The sequence below is a fragment of the Molossus molossus genome, unplaced genomic scaffold, assembly GCF_014108415.1.
Source record: "Molossus molossus isolate mMolMol1 unplaced genomic scaffold, mMolMol1.p scaffold_m16_p_5, whole genome shotgun sequence".
NCBI lineage: Eukaryota > Metazoa > Chordata > Mammalia > Chiroptera > Molossidae > Molossus > Molossus molossus.
In genome coordinates, this window is record NW_023425388.1 from 61,245,924 (window position 1) to 61,270,298 (window position 24,375).

General features: G+C 36.1%; 1 protein-coding gene across 10 annotated transcripts in view; it reads left to right on the forward strand.

The window, feature by feature from the left end:
* The window catches only part of ZNF148 (zinc finger protein 148), a 146,099-nt gene extending 121,967 nt beyond the window's left edge, over positions 1–24,132 (forward strand). For 7 of the 10 annotated variants that reach the window (XM_036243885.1, XM_036243886.1, XM_036243887.1 and 4 more), the window contains 2 exons: positions 15,266–15,384; positions 15,887–24,132. In XM_036243885.1, the coding sequence (XP_036099778.1) occupies positions 15,266–15,384; positions 15,887–17,485 (1,718 nt within the window). In that variant the 3' untranslated portion in view covers positions 17,486–24,132. The remainder of the gene's footprint in view (positions 1–15,265; positions 15,385–15,886) is intronic. The other 3 variants (XM_036243893.1, XM_036243892.1, XM_036243891.1) reach the window with 1 other exon arrangement.
* The last annotated feature ends 243 nt before the right edge of the window (positions 24,133–24,375 follow it).

Consider the following 24,375-nt stretch of genomic DNA (forward strand, 5'->3'; position numbering starts at 1 on the left):
CTGTCTGTTGAAAGTTACTTAGGGAAGGCAACACAAAAACTACTGGAGGCCCAGTTTAGGAGAGAGGCGTGGGCAGGGAGGGAGAGGGAAGGAAGGAGGAAGGGGAGGGAGAGAATGTATGTGTCTGAAAAAAAAGATTTTTGAAACAGTGCTTACCCTTATTGCATGCACTCTGCTATTTTCTATATTGTTCTAGTAAATACTTTTTTAAAGTGCTGGTTACAATTCTGTCATCTCACTGTTTGGGGAAACAACTGTGCTAGGCCATGGGGTTTCTTGAAGACCAGATATTGTGTGAAATGTTTGTTAACTATCTCAGTTATTCCTCACATTACTCTTGAAAGAGAGGAGCCATTACTGTTCCCATGTTTTAGAAATTAAGAAACTTTTCTAAATTTATATATTTTAGTAAATGACGGAGCCAAGACCTCCAGCTCAAGTCTCTGTGACTCCAGAGTACACCTGTGAGATCACTACTAATGCATAATGGGACTAGAAGCAGAGCAGTAGCTGTTGGCCTTTTTGAGTTTTTCTTGCTCTGCTACTAAGGCTTCCTATGGATTTGGTAACATCTAAAAGGGACTGAAGCAAAGTATGGAGTTGTCATGTTAAAGAGAATACGTTTAGAAGATAAGGAGTTAAGAGGAACCCGGGCAAACCAGTCACTATGGTTCCATAACAGAGAAAAGTTACTTTTGAAGAGACCCTCACTTTTACCCTGTTGGTCCTGTATCACCCCACCCCCACCCCCACCCCCAACCCCATCACCTTCCAGGTGGAACTACTGATATAAAGGGACTAGATTTTCCTTATTTACTTCATTTTCTTGATTCTTATAGATTCTTTTCTGAAGAGAGTAAGATATTTTTGTCTTATAACCAAGATACTTATCTGGAAATACATATTTAGAACCACAAATATGTTCTCTACATATTTATTTATTTATTTTACTGTTCTTTGTTTTTTGTTCTTGTTTCAAGTTTTTGGGTGGAAGATTTAACCTTTTTTTTTTTTTAATCCTCACCCAAGGATATTTTTCCACCCATCTTCAGATTCAGACAGAGTCGGACGGGGTGGGGGAGGGGAGAGAAAGAAAGATGTGAGAAAGACACACCGATTGGCTGCCTCCCAGATGACCGCAACTAGGGCTGGGGATCGAACCAAAACCAAGGTATGTGCCCTTGACCGGAATCGAACCTGTGACTCTTTGGTCCAAGGGCCGATACTCTTAACTGCTGAGCCAAACTGGCCAGGGCTACTGTTCTTTCTTTCATGTTTTAAATGGCTTTTCTCTTTGGAGGGTGTCATGCCCTCAAGTTTGCCCATGTCAAGTCTTTCTCTTTCTAGGCTCTTAGTGTATTTTTTTATTTATTTTTTTCTTCTTTATTGATTTTTAGAGAGAGAGGAAAGGAGAGGGAGAGAGAGATAGAAACATCGATGAAAGAGAACATCGATTGGCTGCCTCCTGCATGCCCCCAACTGGGGATCAGGCCCACAACCTGATTGGGAATCGAACTGGTGACCTCTTGGTGCATGGGTTGTCGTTGAACCACTGAGCCACACCGGCTGCACTATAAGCTCTTAGTTTAAAAGAATGCATTGAAATAGTTACCGCAATTAAAAAGATTTTGCATATGTTTATCTATTTTTAAATTGTCAAGAAGGTGATGAGTCACTTATCAACTGATTATCAAAGGTTGTGTGGAGAGAACTACCAGTTCTTATAGGCTCTATTTTCCTTATAGCCTCCCTCATCTTTTTAGGCCTTATTATACAGTCTCTTCCAGTCTCCCAGCTCCCAACCTCATTCTCTCCTCCATTTGCAATATGATTAAAAATCATTGTTTGCTTGGCTGCTTTTGCCACCAATAAAGAAATTCTCTATGGCTTTTAAAGCCATGAACCTAGCTTGATTTGGTTTTCAAATAGAAAAATTTTAAACTCGTCTGGACAGACTAGCACTTACTTTTCTTTCCTAAATTTAGACTAACCTACAAAATACCTCTTTAAGTGAGAGTACTTTTTCATCCCAAGGCTGATCCTTGAAATTCTGCTTAAAGCTTTATTTCTTTGGCTTAGGGCATTGAAAACTGTCAAAATGCAAATATCCTTGGGATTGCTATTTTTGGCAGTTATGTGAGATTTATATCTTGTGAATATGTTATAGATCTTTTGCTTAGGATATGTTTGGGGATATAGGGGAGAAGGTGAGGACTTGAAGTGAAGGTTGAAGGTAATAATCCTAATTGATCATTTTGTTTAGGGTCAGAATGACTGCTCAGGTACACACCAAGATTAAACATTCATCATCACTGGAAGACTTATTTTGATTAGGTGCTTTTATCTAAAGTGCTTTTTTTCCATGCATTTTCAAATGCATATATAGAATAAATGTTAGAATGACATATATCCAGTTGTGTTCGTTTCTAGAGGAAAATCTTGTCACTATTTTACTGTAAGGAAAAGTCAGTCTTTTTTTTTTTTTGTCTTTAATTTTTATTTATTTTTTTGTTACAGATTTTCTCCTTTTTTACCCCATTGGCACCACCCTCCCCACCCAACCCCCGCCCTGTCCCCGGCTTAGTTGTCCATGTCCATTGGTCATGCATACATGCATATAAGTTCTGTGGTTTATCTCTTCTCACCCCCCCCACCCCCTCTTCTGAGGGATGTCTGTCTGTGCCCTACTTCCATGTTTCTGGGTCTACCGTATTCCTTAGACTGTTATGTTCATTATATTCCATATATAAGTGAGATCATATGGTATTTATCTTTTTTCTGCTTGGCTTATTTCACTTAGGATAATACTTTCCAGGTCCCTCCATGTCGTCTCAAAGGATAAGAGATCTTTATTTCTTACAGCTGCATAGTACTCCATTGTGTATATGTACCACCGCTTTATATCCATTCGTCTACTGATGGACACTTGGGCTGTTTCCAAATCTTAGCTATTGTAAATAGTGCTGCTATGAACAGGGGGGTACATAGGAAAAGTCAGTCTTACTGCCATGAGGAGCGAGTGTAGGTTTGAGACATAAAGAACTTAAGTACAATTTTCATTATTTCAATTTTCTAAATTTCTCTAAAGAGTAAGCCACAGACTACCTCTCCTGATATTCTGACTATTATAACCAATTATGCTTGTTTTCTACAGTGTGGCAGTTTTCATAATTTATTTTTTATTTCATTAGTAAAAACGTTATGAAACCATTTCTGTATACAGGGAAATTTTTATAAATTGATTTTATAAATCCTTCCAAAAATAAAAGAGATTTTGAAAATAAGCCAAATCATTGAGAGTTACGCATATACATTAGGTTTCTTTTCCCAAAGAGATTTTTTAAGGCTTTAGTTCTTGAATATGTACAGTTTTATAGATAAAAATATAGTAAGAAATACTAGAAGACATCTTCTAAGTAAGCATTTTTTATGTCTGAAAACATACACTGACCCTTTTTTCCTCTAGACTAATAACTTGTGCTCACAACCATGTTAAATAACTGAATAATAGCATTCTTTTTTGCTAAATCCACCTACTTTCTCCCCCTCCCCTCCAAGCTGCATTATTATTTTTTAAACCAGTTGGGCTAGTGGGGTGGAGTCAGAGAATGTTGCTTCATCCTTGACTAAGTTAGCTCAACACTTTGTATTTCCTTCAGAATGGTTCCATTACAAAAATTACAGCTTTTCTCTCATTATTTTGATGCTCTAGTATATAGTTTATTAGCTATAGTGGAGAAAACTTATTAAAAGAAAATGTTTCAGACCTAGTTAGGGTTTAACTCTCATTTGGAAGATGAAGGAACCGAATCCTGTTTGCGTACTGAGCACGTTGCCGGCACGGTGCCTGCTGGAGCCAGGCAGCACTGGCATGACAGCGCCCCGGAGGGAGAAGCGGGGCGTGCAGGGTGCTGTGACGGACATGCTCTGCTTTCACAAAGCTTTCGGAAACCAGGTGTTTTTTCCTCTGCAAAACTGTTAATAATTCACACTAAAAGATTTGATTATACATAAAACACATAAAAGTTTCACACTGTGTAACAAAACATCTCAGTAAAGATATAAAATAAATCATAATATACATCCATATATAAAACACTGTGACATATTTAAAGGTTTTCTGGGGTTTTTTTTTTTGGTGGGGAAGTCATCCAGAAAATTAACTCTGTTTTAACATACATCAGAACTGAAATATGGAGAACCAGAGAGGCTTTATAATGAAGGTTGTCCAGTTTTCATTTAAATATCTATGTATATTTTGTGTGTGTAAGTACCCGTTCCCCTAAGATTCATGTAAAATGTTCTTTTTTAGTTTATAGTGTCTGTAGTTTAAAAACATTGTTTACCATTTGTTTTTGTTAATCCTTATCTGATGATATTTTTCCATTGACTTCTTAGATTTTTTTTTTATCCTCACCCGAGGACATTTTTGCATTTATCTTCAGATAGAGCAGGAGGGAGAGAAGGGGAAGAGAGAGAGAGAGACATCAACATGAGAGAGACACATTGAGTGGTTGTCACCCATACGACCCCAACCGAGGCCAGGGACACGCTGCAACCAAGGTATGTGCCCTTAGCAGAAACTAAACCAGGGACTTTCTGGTCCACATGCCGACGCTCTAACTGCTGAGCCAAACCGGCCAGGGCTCCATTGACTTTTTAGACAGAGTGGAAGGGAGTGAGAGAAAGAGAGAGAGAGAGAGAGAGAGAGAGAGAGAGAGAGAGAGAGAAACATCTATGTGAGAGAGACATAATTGATTGGTTGCCTCCCACATGACTGGGACTGGGAATTGAACCTGCAACCCAAGTACATGCCCTTGACCAGATCAAACCTGCCACCCTTCAGTCTGAGGGCCGATGCTCTAACTGCTCTAACCACTGAGCAGTCTGAAAACATACACTGAGCAAAACTGGCCAGGGCTACCATTTGTTTTGACAAGCTTCTAGTTTAACAAATTTCCTGAAGTGGTCTCATTCTTATTTATGTATCGTTGTTGTATGAATGAACTAGTGAATTGTGATTCACAGTTTGACAAATCCTACAAAGCAGTACAGAACTGGGCTTCAGCAATTCAGATGAATTAGAGCATTGAGGATTCACATTGGTGGCTTCATGGAAGAGGTAGAACTCAACTGGCCCTGTGAGGTAGATTTAGATTTTATAGTACGTGTGGTATGTTACATGGGAGTCAAGTGTCATCACAGGAATGGTAGATGGTAGAGCAGAAGAATGACGGAAGCCGGGGCCAGGAGAAAAATCTGGCGTGTACTGAAGTTAGCAATCTTTGGGAAAGGATAGGTAGTAAATGGATGGTAGACAATCAATTCAGAAACACACAGAGTAGCACATTAAAAATCAGACAAACAAGAAGACAGGACAATTAGAGATGCTAGGTAACAAGACAAGCAGAGTGTCAGATATGCTATTTTAAAAGAGCCAGATGGAGGCAGGTACTTCAAGATAGTTAAAAGGCTAGACATTCCTGATTCCTTACCCTCTGTCCTAGCTCAGCTATAGACTGTTCTGTGTAGCAAGGCTTCATTTCAGGCGGTTGCAGTTCACCCTGGAAAATGTGTATAGACTTGATGCTCCACACTTACCACTTACTCTCAACAGATTATCCTGCTTGACTTGAACAAAATAAAATGTCTGAGTTGGGGGGCGGGGAGCTAGAAATTCCTAAGTCATCATTATCATAAACCTAAAAATACTGTCAAATAAATGTATTGAGTACCTATTCTCTACCAAGCACTCTATTAAACACAATACATAAATTATCTTCGTCCCCACAGCAGTCCTGCAAGGAGGGTACTATTATTTTTTAAATCCTCACCCATGGATATTTCTCCATTTTTGTTCAGATAGAGTGGGAGGGAGGGAGAGAGAGAGAAACATCGATGTGAGAGAGACACATTGACCAGTTGTCTCCTGCATGACCCTGACCAGGGGCGAACCTCAACTGAGGTACATGCCCTTGACTGGAATCGAACTCGTGACTCACTGGTCCGTGGGCCGATGCTCTAACCGCTGAGCCATACTGGCCTGGGCTATTTTATTTTATTTTTAAAGAGAAGAAAACTAAGGATCAGATGATTAAGTGACTTGCCTCAATGAGCACAACTGGTTAAAGACACAGTCTAGGTCTTCAGAGTTCATACTCTTAACCAGCATGCTGTTGAAAAGGTAGATTCAGCACCGAGAACATTTTGAGTTCACAGAAACTTTTGGTTTTAAACATAGAGGTGTTTTTTTGTTCAGGTAAGAGCAGAGCCACTCCTGAACCTGGCCTTATGGCTTGCAGGTAATTGGGTCCTGCCTGAAGAGAGTCTGCGGAGGTAGGAGTAGAACAAGTTCCTGCTGGTTGGTATAGGGCGAACAAAGGCAAGAAGTAAATGGTCATTCTGAGTAGAGCAGAGGAGTGGGTAGAGTAGGAATGAGGAGATGAGATGAGCGGGCTTGAGTTTAGAGTTATATTGTTTCCCATGCCCATCTAAGGAGTGTCACATTTATCCTGTAAGTATTATAAAATACCAGGGCATATAACTCCCATGTCGGAAGAATACTAATGTTTTGTGAAGAAAACTGGACGTTTGTTAAGTGTTCTGTTAACAATTAATATGAAAAGTTATAATCTGTTCAGCTAATTGCAAATTTGTTAGGTTTACTTTTAGGTATTAGAATCTGAATAAATGAAATAACATTGTTAAGGTTCAAGGAATGTAATATTCATTTTTGACCGTTTATGAGAGGCAGGTAAAACTTGGAAACCACTAAATATTACAGCGAAACAAAGAAAGTTGTGTTTTCTGGACTTTGGATTCTCTTCATTTTATTTTATTTTAAATTCTCACCCGAGGACATTTTTCCATTTTTTGTTCAGATAGAGTGAGAGCGAGAGAGGGAGGAAGAGAGGGAGGAAGAAAGAGAGAGAGAGAGAGAAACATCGACATGAAAGGGACACATTGTGTGGCTGCCACCTGCATGACCCAACCAGGGCCAGGGACAAACTGCAACTGAGGTACATGCCCTTCGTGGGAACTGAACCCGGGTCTCTCGGGACCACAGGTCAACACTCTAACCACTGAGCCAAACCGGCCAGGATGGATCCTTTTCATTTTTGAACAGTATGGGATGTACCAATTTTCAGAAAAAGGGCTGAAAAAGGACTACCCAAATTTAACTTCAACAGAATTTGCTAATTTTTTAAAAGGTTACCCTGCAAGCAGTTTTTAATGTTTGATGTTCTGAATTTTTAAAAATTATTTTCACACTTTCAAAAACATGATTAGTCTAGAACAAGTAAGTTTCTTTACTCTTTCATTTGTTAGTTTGCCTTCTTTAATATGGGTTCTTCTCTGCTTTCCACCCCCAAAATTATTTTACACTCTACAAAGAATGAAGCAGTGGACATTTGAGTCTAGATCTAATGCTTTATTTTACAAATTCTTTCACACGATATTCTTTAGGAAAAATACCCAATTAATTCTTTTTTTTCTTTTTTTTTTTTCCTCACCGGAGGATATTTTTCAATTTTTTTGTTCAGGTAGAGTGGGAGGGAGAGAAAGGAACAGAGAGAGAGAGAGAGAAACATCGATGTGAAAGGAACACATCGAGTGGCTGCCACCCGCACAACCGACCAGGGCCGGGGACAAACTGCAACCGAGGTACGTGCCCTTAGCGGGAACCGAACCCGGGTCTCCCAGGACCGCAGGCTGACGCTCTAATCGCTGAGCCAGACCGGCCAGGGCTCCCAATTAATTCTTGAACTCAAAGAATCTGACAACCTTCAGAACTCTCCAATATTTGAAGCTGCCATTTTGACAGCCACTTTTACTAATTATTCCAGAATCCAGTTGAATGGAAGACCAACATTCACTCCTTTCAGAACATGAATTCATTAAGGTTTCAGATGTTCGGATTGGCTGGCAACAGAATTTTTTATTTGTTGATAAAAGTTTTCATTTGAATGAATTTTAATAATACAAACTCAGAATTCCATACATTTTATTTGGGCCTTTGGTGGAAGAGTGGCTGACAAAATGTACTCTCTGATTTGGACACAGTCACGATGAAGAAATAGGATTTAGAATATTTAGGGAAATCTAAATTAACTTATCAAGGTCATTCATTCTTATTTTTCTGGATACTTTCCATATGTCAAGATGTTATCTCTGAAGAGTTTGTATTTTTCAAAAATGCTTACATGTTTTCAACCCCCATGTGAATTTTATGAAAGTGTCTTGACTTTCTTTGAAAGCAGCCACAATGATAATAACATCTTCTGCATATTTTGTAACTTGTTTTGCTTTTCGTTAGATCTTTTGAAGAGAGTCTAACTTCATGGTACTGTTAAGAAGCGAATGTAGGTCATAGGATTGACATCCTAATGTAGTTCTAGGTAGTTATTTCTTTATCCAACTTGTCTCCCATTAGAGTTTTTTGCTGTATTGATAATTGATGCAAGTACTTCTTACTCTTTATTTCCTGTAGAATTCTGAGTTATCTCTCCTCGTTATGGCAGTATAAAAAAGCTGATAGACAAATTAACCAAAGGTTATTGATTTTTATCTCTTCACACAATTTTATCCCTCTGTAAATTTTTACAAGGGCTTAATGGATATTTTTTTACCTATGTTTTGTTATTATCTGTTTTGATTTTTTTAAAAATCCTCACCTAAGGACATGCTTTGAGAAAGAGAGAGAGAGAGAGAGAAACATCGATTGGTTGTCTTCCATATGTGCCCCACACAGGATCGAACCCACAACCCAGGTATGTGCCCTGACTAGGAATCAAATTAGCAGCCCTTTGGTGCACAGGAGACGCTCAACCAACTGAGCTACTCCAGCTGGGCTAATTATTTACTTTCTAAAGGTTCTTAAAGAATGACAGTTAAGCAAGAACTTGCAGTGTGAATTTTAAATTATTTCAGAAAATATATTCAGTCAACTTTTATTTGCCTTGGAGAATTGACCAAATTGTAGATTAAGCAGTTAAAATTTTTAAAAATGCAATTGTGAAAAAATAAAATGAATACCAACACAAAGAGAGCAGCATATTTATTGCTGTTTGAAACCATACAGTGTTCTGCATGGGCCTGCCGTGCTTATCTGATGGAGGAATTCTATTCATTTAAAAAAATCAATCAGATGTATTCTTGCCTACTTTTAGTTCTTTATCATAGGGTAGAGGGGACTCTGAATCTGATCACCTGTAACTCTAGAGTCTTGAGAAAGGTATAACTTTATCCTTGTAGAAAAATTTGCCTTAAGACATTTTGTTATATGAGAAATAGGGGGAAATGGACAGTGGACTCATTGGAACCTGAAACTGAAAGGTATTATTTTAAAATTTTAGAATACTGTGACAAGGGATTTTTGTTATGCAGAAGTTATGGACCTAAATGTTAGGGATTGGGCAGGAGACATTTGAGGGATTGTTATTTAGTAGCTGAGATATTCTAAGCAAGGGTGGAGAAGAGAATGATTGTTATAGGGAGGGATAGAGGCTTCCTACCAAAAACATCGCTTGATATTCTGGATTATTATTTAGTAGGAGAATTTGCTGAGTGGCTAGTCTGTTACCTAGCTTTTTATGATTATTAAAAGGAAGGATTGCAACCAAGAAATAGATCATGATAAGAGGTTTTTCTAGCAGAATAATAGTATTTTTGGTCATTTCTCCCCTTGTATTTTATGTAAAGTTTTGCATTTTCAATGCATTTGCATTGTTTTTACATTTTGGATGACAGTTCTTAGGTGGTAAACATATTCCTAAATATTGTGTATAAACTTGAAGTTTACATTAAATCATTATTGTGCTGAATTGAGAGTTGAAGCTACTACTTTCTATAGAAGTCTGGATTTACTTACTAGTTTGGGTTTTAGATTAATTAATTAGCTATTAATACTTTTTCCACTACAGGAAAGTAACTTCTGAAACTAATCTCAATTATTATTATTTTTCTTCCTTATTGAAACAATTGCTTTTATAAATATTTCTTAGGAATGCCACTATCATACTCTGATGAGGGCCTGAACTTACAAACAAGACTAAGACTAGAAACTGAAATGGATAGAAAGACATTTCAAAGGAAGAATAATTATAGATGAAATTTAATAACAGTTTAATCAGAATCAACTAAAGGAGTAAAACTAGTACAGGGTAATGGTTTTTAAGCTTATATTGTGGAACCCAGATTTTTGGATGAAATCCTACATGGAACAACATCAGTAGTCAACCAAAACACAAGACATGATTTCAAGTTGTTTCCTTGCCCTTAGTGAGTTGACAGATATTATCACTACTACTCAGTTCTTATTTATCCAAGGAGACAAGGCCAAGTGTGAAATGACTGAAGAATTAGCCACTGTGGAACAAGTATAGACAAGAAGATTTTCAAAAAGGAATTATACACTTTAAGTGGTTGAATTGCATGCTATTGAATTAAATCTCAATACTTTTTTGTTTTTCTTAAAAAGAATACATGATAATGCATTATCTCAATGTAATCTGAAGTAGATTCTATTAAGATGTGTTACAGCCGACGGTGGGAAAAATGTGTAGAACAGAAAAAAGTTTAGTTGGACTAATTTAAAACATATGGGTATTTGTTATATTACCCAAGCAGTACTTTGTGGAAAGCATTGAATATATTGTGTGTCCTTGAACCAGTAGTGTTCAGATGTAAACTTCATTTGCTCTCTTGGATTTAACCGTCATTGGTTCCACGAATTTTGTCTGATACGGAAGCTGGATATCCTCACTTATTCTATGTAGCAGTTTAATCGCTTAGAAATGATAAAGTTTTATTGGGAGTTTTTGAGAGTAGAAAAAAGATTAAAATTTTTCTGAATGAGATGAACCACTTTCAGCCATTATTATTGAATAATAAAGAATGACTTTGGACATTAGCTTTTGCTGAAGACTTGAATATGTTTCTTAATAAAGTCAACTTAATATTAGAAGGGGAAAACAGTGCTTATCGTGAAACTTAAACTGTGGTTAAGTCATTTTGACAGCCACTAAGGTTATTGAATCACAAAATGCTGCTGTGTACACTTCCCTTGTTGTTACAAGTTACAACAAGAAACAAAACTCACTTCCCACACAGATGTGGGGTAGATACACTTTCTAAGCTCAAACTACACTTCGATCATGTTTTGGACCTTGGTGCAAGTCCATATTTCAAAATCCATTAAACTGTAACTCTACCCGATCTTCATTTGGAAGTGATTAACCTGCAGTGTAATGGCACACTAACAGGCAAATATCAAGAAAAGAATCTGATAAAATTCTATAAATCAAGTGATGAACATTTTTAAATTAAAAGTATGTTTTTATGGATTGTTATCAGTTACCTTTGTGACAAGACAGTTTTAAAGATGGAATATGTAAAATCTCATGCAGATAAGTATTATCAGATAAACATTTGCAATTGACTGATGATAGAGAACATTAGCCCTGGCCGGTTTGGCTCAGCGGTTGGAGCGTCGGCCTGCGGTACAGAGAGAACATTAACTTTAAACCCCGATTTGGAAAAATGCTACCTCCTCTCATAAAAATAATTCTTGTCTTATTAGGGCATTTGTATGGTGAAAAATTATATTCTGTTACCATCATTATTATAATCATCATATTTTGAATTTCATAAAAAATTTTGTGGAAATTTTCCCTCTTGTTATTTGAGTGTGTATATATATATAGTATCCTTGATTTTACCGGTTTGCACACAAAGCTTGATATATTTACTGTCTGGCCCTTTATAGAGAAAGTTTGTCAACCCCTGTCAAAGTTTAATTATTTATTTTTTATCCTTACCTGAGGACATTTTTGCATTTATCTTCAGATAGAGCGGGATGGAGAAAGGGGAGAAGAGAGAGAGAGAAAGAGAAACATTGATGTGAGAGAGACACATTGACTGGTTGCCACCCACACAATCCTAACCAGGGCCGGGGACAAACTACAACTGAGGCACGTGCCCTTAGTGGGAACCGAACCTGGGACTCACTGGTCCCTAGGCCAAGACTCTAACTGCTGAGCCAAACCGGCCAGGGCCAAAGTTTATTTTTTTTAATGTTTTCAGTTCTTAGACCTCTTTTTGTTGGTAATCTTGCTAGTCATTGTACCTCCCTCTTGATCATACTTTAGACTACTTTAAATCTTTATGATTTGGATTTCTCACTTTCCAACACTACCTCCTGCCCTTTCTGCTCATGCCTCACATTCTTAAGTTTCAACAATCTTTTGTTTCCATGAAAACCTACCCAGTGATTCTGCCTCCTTTTCACTATCCTCATTTCTCTCATATTTTCATCACTTTCCTTATCCAGTTTAAATTCAGCGGTCTTTGTTTATCACAATCACTCTAGCTTACACACTTATCCCTTGTTCTCTCTCATACATGGTACGCACTTGGCTAAATTACAGCTTTGGGAACTTGAACTCGTTCCATTTCAAGAATAAAACAGAAAACTATGTTGTATTAGGGTCACTTTAAGTGGGCCCTAAATGTGTACTGGAAATCATTTATTTCTAGTCCATTCAGTCTACTGCTCACCTAGATGTGGTCCATATTTGAGCCCATGGACCAATTCCACCTGCTGCCTGTTACTATAACTAAATTTTTATTGGAACATAGCCATACCCTTTCCTTTATGTGATATCTATGGCTGTTTTCTCCCTACAATAGCAGAGTTGAGTAATTGTGACCAAAATTGCATGATCCTCAAAGTCTAAAATATTTACTGTCTAATGTTTTACAGTAAATACAAAAATTAAAAAAACTGCCAACGTTTCTCCCCAATATTTTATACTCTCTCCTTTCCATGAACCTCCAGCATTTTTTACTATCTCACTTTCAGCCTGCTTCCTATTTCACTGAGAAAATGGAGATAATCAGAAGAGAACTTCATTAAGTTCCTAATGCCATATTTATTCATCTATGAATTTTAAAGTTTTCATCTTTTGGGGGATGATAGGATAATAACGATTTTATTTATTTTGCAAAATAGCTGAGGATTTTTCCTTAGGATGTTTTGTCTAGATAATGCATCTAGTTTAAATTTTCAATATCTTTTTCATCTTAAAGGAAATACGTTTTGTTGACTTCAGACTTTTTTTTCCCATTACTTTAAATTAAGGTATAATTTACATACTGCTTTACCGTTTGGGGTATATATACTCTGTATCCATACACTGTATACAAATGTAAAGTTGGTTCTGCATATGAATAGTCAGACCAGTGGAACAGAATAGAAAGTCTAGAAATCAACCCATGGAACTTTTTTTTTTTTATCCTCACCCGAGGACATTTTCCCATTTTTTTGTTCAGATAGAGTGGGAGGGAGAGAGAGGAACAGAGAGAGAGAGAAACATCGATGTGAAAGGAACACATCGAGTGGCTGCCACCCACACAATCGACCAGGGCCGGGGACAAACTGCAACCGAGGTACACGCCCCTAGCGGAAACCGAACCCGGGTCTCTCCGGACCGCAGGCCGACGCTCTAAACGCTGAGCCAAACCGGCCAGGGCTACCCATGGAACTTTTTAGAGAATGATTATGATAAAAATGGGATCAAGAAAAGCTGAATTTCTCTGAAGTGGTGTTAGGAAAACTGGATAGCCATCTGGGAAAACAAAGTATTATCTGTATCTTACATTCTCCCTTAGGATGCACTCCAAACATATCAGATATAATGTAAAAGATGAATCTATAAATTATAGGCAGATTGAAATAGGAAACACTTTCTATTTTTTTTTTTTTATCCTCACCCGAGGACATTTTTCCAATTTTTGTACAGATAGAGTGGGAGGGAGAGAGAGAGAGAAACATCGGCGTGAAAGGGACACATCGAGTGGCTGCCACCCGCACGACCAACCAGGGCCGGGGACAAACTGCAACCGAAGTACGTGCCCCTAGCGGGAACCGAACCCGGGTCTCTCCGGACCGCAGGCCGACGCTCTAACCGCTGAGCCAAACCAGCCAGGGCGGAAACACTTTCTAAATAACACTTGAAATCTAATATCCATAAAAGAAAAGATTTATAAGTAAATTCAACTGCTTAATAAGTAAAAGCTCTAGTAGCCAAACTACTCCGCAGACCCCACTGGAAATGGCCACTCCCTGCAGATGGAGCGCTTGTCCTCGCTCATCCCCCGGCAGCGGTGCCATTTTGTCTTTTGTTTTCTTGAGAGTTCCCTTTGGAGCACAGAAGTTTTTAATTTTGATGAAGTACATTCTATTTATTTTTTGTTTGGTTGCTTGTGCTTTTGGTGTCATATCTAAGAAATGATTACCTAATCCAAGGTCAAGATGTATTTCTGTGTTTTCCTCTAATAGTTTCAGTTCCCACATTTAGGCCTATGATCTGTTTTGAGTTAATCTTTGTGTATGAGGTGAGGTAGAGGTTCAATTACATTCCTTTGAATGGGAGTATGAAATTGTCCCAGCATCACTGTTGAAAAGACTATTCTTGTCCCATTGAAGTCTCTTGGCGCCTGTGTGGTTCTATAAGTAAAACTTATTTTAGATCTCCATAATAATGATTCCTTATAGCTAGGAAGTCTTTATGATATTTTTTAAATGTATATCTGTGTGTCCAATTTAACATTTAATTCATTCCCAAAAGGATAGGAGAAATGCTGGTTTGAATTGAGAAAAAGAGAGTCAAACTTTACTTTTCAAACTTAGACTCTAATCTAAACTCTTTTTATGTTTTAGTAAATTAGATTTTTAAGAATATTTTCCTAGGATTTTAATTTCATTTAACCACAAATACATTTTAAAAGAAATATAGAATTAAAAAGGTTGTACCCAAGAATTGTGTTGAACTATGTATGGGTAACATTTCTTTTTTTCAGAAGTATTTTTAAAATATTATTTTGTGTGATTGAGAAAAAGATTGGAAACATCAGCCACTCTACTGAAACAATGTTCGTATTGCTATAAGTTCCTGGTACTACTGGTCTCTATGGAAAAGAGCATGTTATACACACATGTATTGAAAGGCAGGGAAGTGGAGTATGTCTGCTTTCACCCTTTTCTTTTCAGTGGCATATGCCGATCTCTCTCATTTTTATAAAGCAAAGTATTTTTGAAATTTTTAATTGGAAGATGTCTTTAGTGTAGAGGAGACTTTTTGTCATTTAAAAAGAGCCAAATATGACAACTCTCAAAAGTCATTTACTTAGAGATTCTTGTGTTAAGATAATTCATTATTTTACAATATTTGTTTTGTTTTAAACTTTCTATATTGTGTACTAGGTGAAAAACCATTTCGCTGTGATGAATGTGGTATGAGATTCATACAAAAATATCATATGGAAAGGCATAAGAGAACTCATAGTGGAGAAAAACCTTACCAGTGTGAATACTGTTTACAGGTAAGAAGTGGTTTGAAATTCTTTTTATTGATTTTTTTTAGAGTGAGGGAGGAAGCAAGAGGGAGGGAGAGAAAAACATCTATGTAAAAGTGAAACATCAATAGGCTGCCTCCTGCTTGCCCCCTACTGGGGATTGAGTCTGCAACCCTGGGCATGTGCCCTGTTGGGGAATTGAACCTGCAACCCTTTGGTGCACAAGGATGATGCCCAGCCAACTGAGCCACAGCAGCCAGGGCTGAAATTCTTTTTTGTAGAAATCAACTTTATTGAGGTATTGACACCTGAAAATTTTTCTATTACTACTAGAACTACGTGAAGAACTTCCTAACTGTTGTTGTTTAGATTTATAATAGGTGGTTGGCTCAGCAAATTACTTGGAATTGCTTGTGTTATACTTTTATCTATCTTTATATTAATTGCTTTTTTTTCTTTTTTTTTTTCTTGGTTGACCAAAAACACAAACTAAAACAAAAAACTCGTTACCGAACTCTGAATTCGACAGTTTTTTTCCAGAACAGATCGTGTACTGAAACATAAACGTATGTGCCATGAAAATCATGACAAAAAACTGAACAGATGTGCCATCAAAGGTGGCCTTCTGACATCCGAGGAAGATTCTGGCTTTTCTACATCACCAAAAGATAACTCACTGCCAAAAAAGAAAAGGCAGAAAACTGAGAAAAAATCTTCTGGGATGGACAAAGAGAGTGCTTTGGACAAATCTGATCTGAAGAAAGACAAAAATGATTACTTGCCTCTTTATTCTTCAAGCACTAAAGTAAAAGATGAGTATATGGTAGCAGAGTATGCTGTTGAAATGCCACATTCTTCGGTTGGAGGATCACATTTAGAAGATGCATCAGGAGAAATACACCCACCTAAGTTGGTTCTCAAAAAAATTAACAGTAAGAGAAGTCTGAAACAGCCACTGGAGCAGAATCCAACAATTTCACCTTTATCTACATATGAAGAGAGCAAAGTTTCAAAGTATGCTTTTGAACTTGTAGATAAACAAGCTTTACTGGACTCAGAGGGCAATGCTGACATTGATCAGGTTGATAATTTGCAAGAGGGTCCCAGTAAACCTGTGCATAGCAGTACTAATTATGATGATGCCATGCAGTTTTTGAAGAAGAAACGGTATCTTCAAGCAACAAGTAACAACAGTAGGGAGTACGCGCTGAATGTGGGTACTATAGCCTCTCAGCCTTCTGTAACTCAAGCAGCTGTGGCAAGTGTCATTGATGAAAGTACCACAGCGTCCATATTAGATTCACAAGCACTGAATGTGGAGATTAAGAGTAATCATGACAAAAATGTTATTCCAGATGAGGTACTGCAGACTCTGTTGGATCATTATTCCCATAAAGCTAATGGACAGCATGAGATATCATTCAGTGTTGCGGACACCGAGGTGACTTCTAGCATATCAATAAATTCTTCAGAAGTACCTGAGGTCACCCAGTCAGAGAATGTTGGATCAAGCTCCCAAGCATCCTCATCAGATAAAGCCAACATGTTGCAGGAATATTCAAAGTTTCTGCAGCAGGCTTTGGACAGAACTAGCCAAAATGATGCCTATTTAAATAGCCCGAGCCTTAACTTTGTGACTGATAACCAGACCCTTTCAAATCAGCCAGCATTCTCTTCCATAGACAAGCAAGTCTATGCAGCCATGCCCATCAATAGCTTTCGATCAGGAATGAATTCTCCACTAAGAACAACTCCAGATAAGTCCCACTTTGGACTAATAGTTGGTGATTCACAGCACTCGTTTCCCTTTTCAGGTGATGAGACAAACCATGCTTCTGCCACGTCAACACAGGACTTTTTGGATCAAGTGACTTCTCAGAAGAAAGCTGAGGCTCAGCCTGTCCACCAAGCTTACCAAATGAGCTCCTTTGAACAGCCCTTCCGTGCTCCCTATCACGGATCGAGAGCTGGAATAGCTACTCAATTTAGCACTGCCAATGGACAGGTGAACCTTCGGGGACCAGGGACAAGTGCTGAATTTCCAGAATTTCCCTTGGTGAATGTAAATGATAATAGAGCTGGGATGACATCCTCACCTGATGCCACAACTGGCCAGACTTTTGGCTAAAAGAAAAAGTGTAAATAATACTGGCACTTTAGAACAGATTAATCAAGAGTGGGGTTACTCTGTGTAAAATGGAGTGCTGTACAGGTTTAAGAGCAATGCGATATAACAAGTTAAGCTGATATGAATAGCAAGATAATCCAGTAATTGCGTTTTGTTTGGTTAGTCAGCATTCTTTGAACTGCCTTACATGTTGTCACCTTTATAGAAGCAATGCATTACTTGTTTTAGATCAGAAACTTGCTATTCCACCTACACCACATTTAAAAGGAAAAAAAAAAAAAAAGACTTTCGCACAATTGTTTCCTAACTGATAACATTGTACATTCTTAGGAGATTAGTAATTGTGTGAAATTTACTCATACTGTTTAAGTTTTTCAGCATAGTTATTGCACTTCAGCAGGGAATCTGATTATACTTTACAGAGTGAACTTAAACGTTTAAATGTCAAGAGATTATGGCTTAAGTAAATTAGTGTGTCCTGTGGGGGAAAAAGAAACCAAGAAACCAACCTTTTAAAAAGAATGATATGCCATATACCCTTGATTTTCATTTTGCATTATATTGACTTTTTTTTTTTTTTTTAGGAAAAAATGTAATAAAAATCTGATAGTCTAAGACTCCACTATTTAAAAACCTAATTACTTTTAAAATATGCATACTTTCAAAAGTTTTACCAAAATATGTAACTGTTGAAGCATTTATTTCTATGGAAGTATGCATATTGGTGTCAGTTCCTTTGTACAGTTGTACCTAGATATTTTTTATGATTTTTCATGTGCAGGTATCAAGATTTTGAAGTTTTAGTAAGAAGATATTCTGTAGATTACATTCCCAAGAACATAATGCTTATACAAATGTATATTCCACGTTTTAAAGCTTAATTGTATTTTACCTTACATATACACTTCAGTTAACATAGAGCACTTAGAATCTATTTGGTATTTTTGATTTCTCAAAGTAAACAAAAAAAATTTAGATTTTTAGGTTTGATATGGTTGTGTCATAATCATCTCATAATTGATTATTTTAATTTTTTGGCAATAAAAGGAAATTGGGTATCTTTGGAACTAAAACCTGGTTTAATCCTTTTCTTTCTAGAATCTTGATAGATTGAATAATTAAGCAGTATCCAGATAAACTAAAGAAATGGGCATTTTAATGGCTTATTTTATCTTGAGTTAATTTTTTAATGAACACTGTTCATTACAGTTTTACAAACCAAAAGTGTTTACTAATTCTAGTAACTACAATTTCTTTTTCAGCTAGATGAGTGATCGGAAAGTTTTTGTTGCATTTCAAAATCTAAATAAACTACAGACTTTATCCTTATACTATGAATGTTTTATTTTTAATACTTTGTCTTAAAATAATACAGCATGGTACAATAAATAGTGCTTTTATATATACATATATACTTTTCTGAAGAATGATGGTTTTGAGTTACACATTGGACAGTTTTAATTTTTGGAAAATAACATTAGTTTTATTGATTTTATTATCCTGTTTGTTCCAGCTTTTCATTTTTTACAAAAAGTTTTCGCCATCTTATTTGTCATAATGCACATACTGATATTGACCAGTGATAATCTAAAATTAATACCCTTGGAAAATGGAACTTTTATATTGGTCCTATAGGTCTGTAGTCTTTGTTTCAGTATAGAATGTTATACATTTAAATTATTTTTTTCTTTTATTTAATGTGATCCCAAGACTGTTCTCATAAAGAAAGGGAACAAAGAAATATCCACCCAAAATATCTTTTCAGTTATTTTTAACATATTGGTGTTTTTATATGATAAGGAATATAAATTATCTTTAATGTGGTTTCCTCTATACTTTGGTTATTAAGCTTTGCTTGAAATACTCATTTTTCCATTTGACAGCATTCTTTGCTGCCAAATTTTTCAAGAATTTTAGACTTCTTTGAAGTAGATAAAGTGTTCTGCCATTATTGACTTATAAGAATGGTGTGTGTTGTGTTGCACATCACAATCACAAGAAGGCCTCATTCAAGCAAGATGTTAGCAGTGGAACTGTGCCCTCCCTAGATAGGCGTTTGGATTCTTCTTATACGACTATTTGATGATAGTAGGCATTTATTTCCTGAGTTGAAATTTTTTGAGCCTGATCAAAATTTTTGTTTTGTTGAGAACTTGATGTAATTCTTGGTACAGCATGAAGTATTTTGTTTAACAGCAGCGCAGTGTTTAGAATGTGACTCTACTGCTAAGCAGGTAGGGTAAGCTAAGGAAGGGAGGCCTTTGAAAATGGTAGTTAAGCAGAATTTCAGGGGTTGCATTCCCGTCTTTAAAACGTTTCTTTAAATCTGTATAATGGCAGACATTTCTATTACATTATAAGCATTTTTGCAATAAGTGATACTTGGCATAACTTATTGACTTAGCCATTTAAGTATAGTTATTCTCTTACTGTGAAATTCTAAATGCCTACCAGAGTTAACCTTGTATTATTACCATATGATAAACATCTCAACATTTTGAGTTTCCCAGTTTGGTTTAGAAAGTTAATTTCTCTCTGGGCATTAGTAGATAAAGAAAGTAGCCTTTTGTGCTGATCTGGATCAGAATCTTGAGGATATGAGATGTCCTTTTGCAATTTGTGTTTCTTATTAATTTGGATGAGCAAATTGTTCTTTTTAAACGTGCTTTTACACCCTTAAACTTTTGGTCAGTGTGAATGAGGTGCTTTTTCACTTAGGACCTTACTACATTCGAAGATTGGAAACACATCACGTTAGATGAGGTAATATCTCTTGCACATCTTCTAAAAGTGTTTTGTTTTTTTAACTTATTGCACACATTTTATTTGGTTCAGAATATTTGAGTAGCTGTTAAGTTTTTTGGATCTACTTGCAAGTTTTCTACTTGATGCCATAGAAAATCCATCCTTTTAGCTCTGGCTGAGGGCTGTCCGTGGTCTGGCCGTTTTCTCTTTGAGAGAGAGGCTCAAGAGGCCTTGTGCTCAGGGTAGGCTTTTGTTTCCACAGGTGAGAGAAACTTGTGAAGTGCCAGGTAGGTTAGATCTTTTGCCACTTGTTTCATTTTATTAATTTGGGTTTTTAAAGGGCTGTTTAAAAAAAAGCCGGGAAACTTTAAAAGTAGGCATTACTGTAGTACTACATTTCTTAGAACATTTTAAACTAGAACTCGTTTTTTCACAGTATATTTACTTGAAGAAGCACTATTATAATCAATGAGAAATTTTTTGACTCTGCAATTTAATTTAAACCTTTTTTCGTTTCAAATTACTTTATTTCAGGGAAATAATTTTCCAGTTGTTTTTGCTATATTCTGCAAATAAAAACCGTATGTTTCCTTTATTCACTTAAATTTTGGTAGGAAACAAACTAAAGCAAACAAACATTTCTTGTTGTGTTTGTTGCTTTCTTTAATCCAATGGATAAAAAAGTAAAACCCTGTAAACATTATTTTATTTTTTTATGCAATACCATGCTGTAAATATGGTTCATCAAATAAGGATGTACCTATGATTGAATCTTTAATTCTGCACAGTTAGAGTTTATATATAAACGTGTCTTGACAATCAAGGACTTTTATGTGTCTTCCTTTATGATGTTTATTAATGTTATGCATTCCATTTGTTTTGAAGTGAGTACCAATGTGCTGATTTGTATTGTCTGAAAGTATGTAATGTTTTTACAGCTTGTTTTTAAGAATCTGTAAATATGTACAAACAAATCACAGTACTGCTTTATGTTAGAAGGCATATGATGTTGTACTGTATGTAAGCAATAATACATAGCAGTGCTAACTTTACAAGTAGCATCAGGAAAGTTCTAAAAAACATTTCAGAATTATTGATTATCCTTATTTCATTTAATAATGATTATCTTTAATCAGTTTTTATAAGCAGATTCCATTGTTCCTTCTATTGGAACATAACACTGTTTACACAGCATAATTGAAGTTGCAGGGGAGACAGGCTAAATCTGACTTCATCTGTACTCACTTTCACTAAGCATTGAATGGCCTTACCACTCTTCTGCAAGATGGAGGAAGACCACAAACTTAGTGCCCATCACACTGAAGGAAGGGGATATGTCGTATTTTTATTTCCTGCTTCTGTACTGCTACCTAACATTGTGGTTTGCTTTGGATTTTAATATTTGTTTTTCTGTTTTAGATTCAAGCCCATGAGTTTTGAGGTGACTTCAGCTCCATTGTGAAATAGATAGTTCTCTTCATATTTCATAGCTACATTTCAATGATTCTAATCTTTCTACTTTGATTTTTAGATACTTATTTTTCAAGCTTGATTTCTCAGCTGATCAGATGAACTTATTCACCTTCAATACAAAGGAAGACAAACCTATTGTAGTTTGAATTGAGTAGATATTATACTGTACAGAACAGCTATTTGAACACACACATCACTGCTTTAGAAGTAAAACCGCCAATTTTTAAATGTATATGACCTACATTTTATAGGAGAAATGTTTTTAAATGCTAGTCATTTATATAAATGTGCTTTGAAGGATTTGCTAGTTCACTTCTGTCACTTTTTAGTACACTGGTATCTTTTATATGTAATGTATGCTTTTTATTATTGTAGCAAAGCATTTCAGTAGAAAGAATTTTGCAACAATATGGGGGAAATTTTTCATTGTTGGATTTGAATTATACTGGATTTTATCTGTGTAGTCTTGTCTTTATTTTAATGCTGTCTGGAAGGGAACTTGGTATCCAAATAAAGCAGGTAACCTCATTTTACTTAAAGGGCATACTGTGTAGTGCTGAATTTAATCTGGAAATCGAATGATTTTGAAGAGAAAAACAAATTTATAAAAATTGTACAGAAGAAATTAAATGTGTGATGGAAATCCTGATGGTGGAGCACGTTGACTTTTCTGATATATAGTGTTATTTTCCTGGGATTGATCCCCTATGCCTTCTTTGTATTTCAATTAATAAAGGAAAAACCTTGTCATTGAAACTGGTAGGATAATAGGATATTCTGATTATACAGTATTATTATTCCTGTCCCTTTTCTGACCCTTTCTCAATCACTGTAAATTTTTATTTTCTATTTCCTGTTGATAATTAAACATGTACATAATATAGACACTGTTGTATTATAAAACTGAATGAATTGAGTTGCTATGCTTGAATGGGTAATTAGTGGACATATGGATACTGAGAATTCATAAAATGCCAGAACAAATTTACAGGAAAAAGGGAGGTATCATATATCCTGGGAAGGTCACAGCAAATGTTTCTTTAATGTTCTGTGAAATAAATGGGAAAGAATCAACTACAAACTTAGTATCTGATACAAATGGATCTTTCCTTCCCCACCTCTCCCCAAATACACGCGCACACTAAATTTCAAAATCTACTCAGGTGAAAATTGCTTTGCAGTGAAACTTAACACATCAAAATTTTCACTGTTAAAAAGATATTTGTGATATTTTTAAATACAGACTTTCATATCAGTAGTCAGCAGCCTGACAATTGAAATTCGGTAAGTCAGTATATTTTAAATTATTTTTTACCCTCCAAATAGAATTGTTTTTAAACAATTGGGAGGGTTTTTTGTTTTTTTGTTTGTTTTTGGTTTTAATGTATTTTTTTATTGTCACTGTAAAAATAAAATCTTGCTTGACCTCACATTATGCCACGAATGAATTGCTGAGCCTTTATGATACAGTGAAATCTTTTTTCATGCGTGATCATGGAACATAGAAAATGTTCTTTAAACTGACCTATTCATTAAGAGGTTGAATGAGTTCCATAGCTTCTGGCATTATTGTCATGTAGTTAACATTGCCATTTAGAGTTTATAATGCCCTTTTATGTATTGTGATGCTAAAGGAAATTGTTTTGTTTTATTTTTAATTGAATTATTAGACTAATTTATATTTGCAAATTCTGCATTTTAAATGTGGACACTGGCTGTTTGAAAAATAAAAAAAAATACAGAATACAGTTTTATGAATAATTTTCTAGCTGAATTTTTTACAACATTCTAAACCAAATAACTAATGGTAAATATTTTTAAATGGTAGTATGTAGGTTAGTATTAAAAAGAGAAAAGGATGTCTGTAGAAGGAACCGCTTGTTAGACAACTTGGGTACAGCAGGGCCTTTCCTGTAGCTTTGTGTAGGATGCTGTTGAGTAGCTCTAACATGCGGGAGTCACTTGTACCGTCGCTCAATACTTTAGACCGAAATGTGTTTAACATGCAGCTAAGAATCTATGTGATTCTTTTTCTTCACAGATAAGATTCTATTAACCTATATCGTATTTGGGATTTTTTTTTTTTTAAACATTAGTGAAGGTAGTTTCATTTTTATCCATTTACCGCCTTGGCAGTTGCCTATCTTGTGACCAGTGGAATGCATTGTAAGCTGTCTGCAGTTAGGAGTGCAGTCCAGGTCCTGGGGACAAATGTAAACTAATTGGCCTTGCTGAGATTAATCCTACGACCCTGGCTTTATTAACATGGTGCTTTGGCCTATTGTGCATAATACCACAGATAGTCTACTAATCCATTTCCTTGATCCAGTTTTTCTTGAATGATTAGGAATAGTAAGGGAGGCAGGTCTGGAGATACTCTGCGTGATATTTCTCCCACCTGGAGGTCACAAGAAAAAATGAAGTCACTTTAATTAATGTGTTGTCAATTGAGTCGTACTTGACGGTTTACACACAAAAGTATGGACATTTTTATGGTTATATTGGGATAGAATTTTACATTTTTTTAGAGTGCTGTTTGTTCTTCACCTGCCCCCACCCCCTCGGTGAACTTGATAAAGCATTAGTAAATTATATCTACTTGATGGATAGAGAATCAGTGAAATGCAAAAATTTAAGTGAACTCAAGGTAAAATTTGGGTCTCATAATTTCA